The sequence below is a fragment of the Quercus lobata genome, chromosome 3, assembly GCF_001633185.2.
Source record: "Quercus lobata isolate SW786 chromosome 3, ValleyOak3.0 Primary Assembly, whole genome shotgun sequence".
Taxonomy (NCBI): domain Eukaryota; kingdom Viridiplantae; phylum Streptophyta; class Magnoliopsida; order Fagales; family Fagaceae; genus Quercus; species Quercus lobata.
The window spans coordinates 26,724,223-26,727,984 of NC_044906.1; the positions used below are offsets into that span (position 1 = coordinate 26,724,223).

At 32.8% G+C, this 3,762-nt stretch overlaps 1 protein-coding gene across 1 annotated transcript; it reads left to right on the forward strand.

Annotated features, from left to right (window-relative positions):
• The first annotated feature begins 1,239 nt into the window (after positions 1–1,239).
• On the forward strand, positions 1,240–3,543 carry LOC115979684 (chitinase-like protein 2). The gene is made up of 3 exons (XM_031101746.1): positions 1,240–1,747; positions 2,557–2,719; positions 3,043–3,543. The coding sequence occupies exons 1-3, from the start codon at positions 1,288–1,290 to the stop codon at positions 3,449–3,451; spliced, it is 1,032 nt and encodes a 343-aa protein (XP_030957606.1). The 5' UTR covers positions 1,240–1,287; the 3' UTR covers positions 3,452–3,543.
• The last annotated feature ends 219 nt before the right edge of the window (positions 3,544–3,762 follow it).

Here is a 3,762-nt window from a genome sequence, read left to right on the forward strand (position 1 = left end):
ACGACTTCCATACAATTTAATATACAATACAACTATATTTTACAATAGTCTAAAAAAAATTATTAATAGTTTAAAGATCAATAAAACAACAACTATTGAATACATAAACAAATAGAATCAAATAACCAATCATACATTTAATAAACCACAGATGTAGAAGAAAAGTGCGAGGAAAAAAAAAACTTTATTCTATTGTCAATCCCAAAGTAAGCCAAAGTCCAAGAAAGAAGGCTTTTAACAAAAAAAAAAATTTAACAAATGAGCAAAATTTTGAATTTTTTTTATTTCTTATAAAATTAAATATTTTAAGAGTAATGTTTTTGACACAACATTTTCATACAAATATCACAACAAAATCTAGATGATAGGTAAAAAAGTTATGTTAGTTACAGGTCTAGATAAAAGACAATTACAACTTATTACTTAACTTTTATTATGAAAATATTGTAAAAATAGCAGTAAAATGATCATATTTTAGTTAATTTCAATTGATTTTTTTTTTTTTAAAATAAGGATCAAAGTGTTCAAAATTTTATTTTAGAGGGGTCAAAACAAAAACAAAAAAAATTAAAATTTTGTATATAATTTTGTTTTAGGGCAAGTCGGGGATTCATTTGAACCCATGGGGTGTGTGTAACGCCGCCCCTGACAAGCTTTTGAGCACTCCCTGGATGTTTATTTATGCATCATTGTGGCCGAGGTATTTGCTTTCTCAGTTCATCTTCAAGAACACAAACAAAATTTTATGTCTAGCGTAGGTTTTTTTTTTTTAAAATAAGTATCATTAAATTATAAAGTTATGGGTGTACAAATTAATGTTCTTTGGTAAGCAGCTACTCAAAATAAACATGGTTAATTCTCAAAGAAATAAATAAATAAACATGTATGGTTAAGATTGTGAGGCCCAATCCAGTTTAGATAAGGCCAACAACAGCCTAGCACTGACCCAGCACCAAATTAGAAACTCTCCCTGCCCATCCAGGAAAAACAAAGGCCTTGTTGGCTTTTTTCCTAAATTAATTATTTAATTCATGTGTTTTGGTAGATAATTAATAAAAGTTTAGAATGCAGAATTCACGTGTTTACTTTAATTTATTCCTTTTTGGAGGAATAATTCTACGTTCACACAAACTTTCATCACAATAACAAGATGCGAAGGAAAGATGACTTGCACAGCTGTGCGCACTTGACTATATATCCTTTCTTTACCTTTCCTTCTTCCACAACCCGTATATATAATATGGGAAGGTACAGACCTCTCTCCAAACTCCACCACCCTTTTTGTTAATGTTACGTGCAAAAATGGAGTATAAATATTCTGTGATCTTGACAAAGGCATTGATATTATTAGTGCTTGTCAATTGTGACCACTCCACAGCTGCGGATCTACCGCATGCTCAAGATAGAAGTGGAGCTCCGTGTGTTAGGTGTAATATTGCTCCTGGCGCTCCATGCCCAAAAAAGAAAGATTATTCCAGAACGTCATGTGTTGGGTGCCACACGTTCAAATCACCATGCTGTGATGGGACCGTTACTGACTACTTCCAAAGCGACCAGTTTGAGAACTTGTTCTCAAACCGGGACTCCCTTGAGGCCCATGCAAAGGGCTTTTGGGACTACCACTCTTTTATCACTGCCTCTGCTCACTACCAGCCCTATGGCTTTGGTACTACCTACATGAACTCGACCTTCTTTGGAAGCAAAGAAGTCGCAGCCTTTCTTGCCCATGTTGGCACTAGAACCTCCTGTGAGTACTTAACAGTTTCTGTCATGGGAAATTTTAATTTGGGTTTTCGCCTCGTTGGTTTTGTTGAATGTGTGCGTGTGTGAGGAGACAGAGAGTAAGGACTTCTTTCTAGTCTGGTTTTGATTTCATATGTTAGGGTTCGAATTTTGTAGGGGTTTGATCATCATGCTATGTTTGAAATTTGAAGACTTGTTTCATTTTAGGCCTATGGACCTCTATAAAGTATTTGATTACCTAAAGATAGATATTATGAGTATTTGATATTTAAAAAACAACCACTTTGTGTTTGAAATATCCAAACCAAGCAAGTTTTAATTTAATGCAATTGGATGGATTTTAATGTTTTAAATCTTTTCTGTCATTTTGTCTTCTAAACTATTAAGAATTAATGTCACATGGTATAATTTGGGCTTTGTTATACGTTTATTTGATAAAAATAAATTTAAACTGAAAACGAATGTTACTCATTTAACTGATGAAAAAGTAAACAATTTATATTGTTTATTAGGGTCATATTGAGATGAGATATATGATTAAAATCTTAATTTAGTTGTTGTCTCTTTTTGAGTCTTAACATTTTCTGAAGAAATGAATGAAAATTTAGGTTGTAAGTGAATCTAGTAAGAGTAGAGTGGTTTAAGTAGATTCTTTTCTTTTAAAAACATTTAAGTTGGAAGTTGGAACAATTTGATTCCGGAGCTTTTCGTATTGAAGGATTGGTTGTGTAATTAAATTTATAAAGTTATGGTCAATGATCCTTTGCTTACTCACTCGCTATACAAAGTAAAACCGAATGATACTTCTTTCAGGTAGAAATAAAGTGGCCACTAAGGAACTATTGGAATGGGGTTTATGCTATAATAAGCAAATGAATTCCAACTCGAACAATTATTGTGATGAGCACAACAAAAACATTTATCCATGTGCTCCTGGAGTTGCATACTATGGCCGAGGTGCTTTGCCTATTTATTGGTACGTATCTTTTCTATTACACTAACAAGAATATTACATTCTTTATATTATATGCATTTGAATTATTTTGCCGTCTTAAGTTGTTAACAAAACATCAAAGTGAGTTCCTTTCTAGTATAATTCAAACAAGAGTACATGAGTCATGCATTCTTCAAACGAAATCTAAGTAACTGATTATTGAAAAAACATGTGCAACCAAATTTCTATATTACCCTAAGACTTGTATGTGTCTTTTTTTTCCTATTGGAGAAATTTTTTTTATTGATCAAATCATTGTTGCACGCCACAATCCAAACAACTTTCTTTATTGCTGCTTTCAATAGGAATTACAATTATGGAGAAGTCAGTAAAGATTTAAAGGTGGATTTGTTGAAGCATCCTGAATATATTGAACAAAATGCTACCCTTAGCTTCCAAGTTGCAATTTGGAGGTGGATGACACCAATTATGGAGCATCTACCTTCAGCACATGATGTCTTTACTGGCTACTGGAAACCCACTAAAAATGACTCTCTCGCCAAGCAAGTTTCTGGTTTTGGAGCTACCATAAATGTGCTTTATGGAGATCTTGTTTGTGGTCAAGGTGATAATGAGTTTATGAACAACATCATATCCCATTACCTATATTACCTTGATCTTATGGGAGTTGGTCGAGAAGAAGCAGGGCCTTATGAAGTGCTCAGCTGTGCTGAGCAAGTTGCTTTCAATCCAACCACTTCCTCATCTCCTTGAGCTTTCTTTAACTAATCCTTTTTTTCTAAGGTAATGCATTAATATGGTTCTACAAACATATATATTAAGTAACCGAAGGAAAAGTTCAAACATGAAGAGGGAGTAAGAGCTTTTATAATCTGCTTGTATGTTTTTGTGTGAAGCGAAACTTGCTTAGACAATAAAAGTTTGTATTGATTCGCAGTTGCCTTTTGCTAGTGTTACTTAACCTTTGAGATATTTTTGTTTTGGTTTATTGTTATTGAGTAATTATTTTAGAGTGGATTGTATAATATGTATTTTATTGGTAGAATATTAGAATGGATTGTATA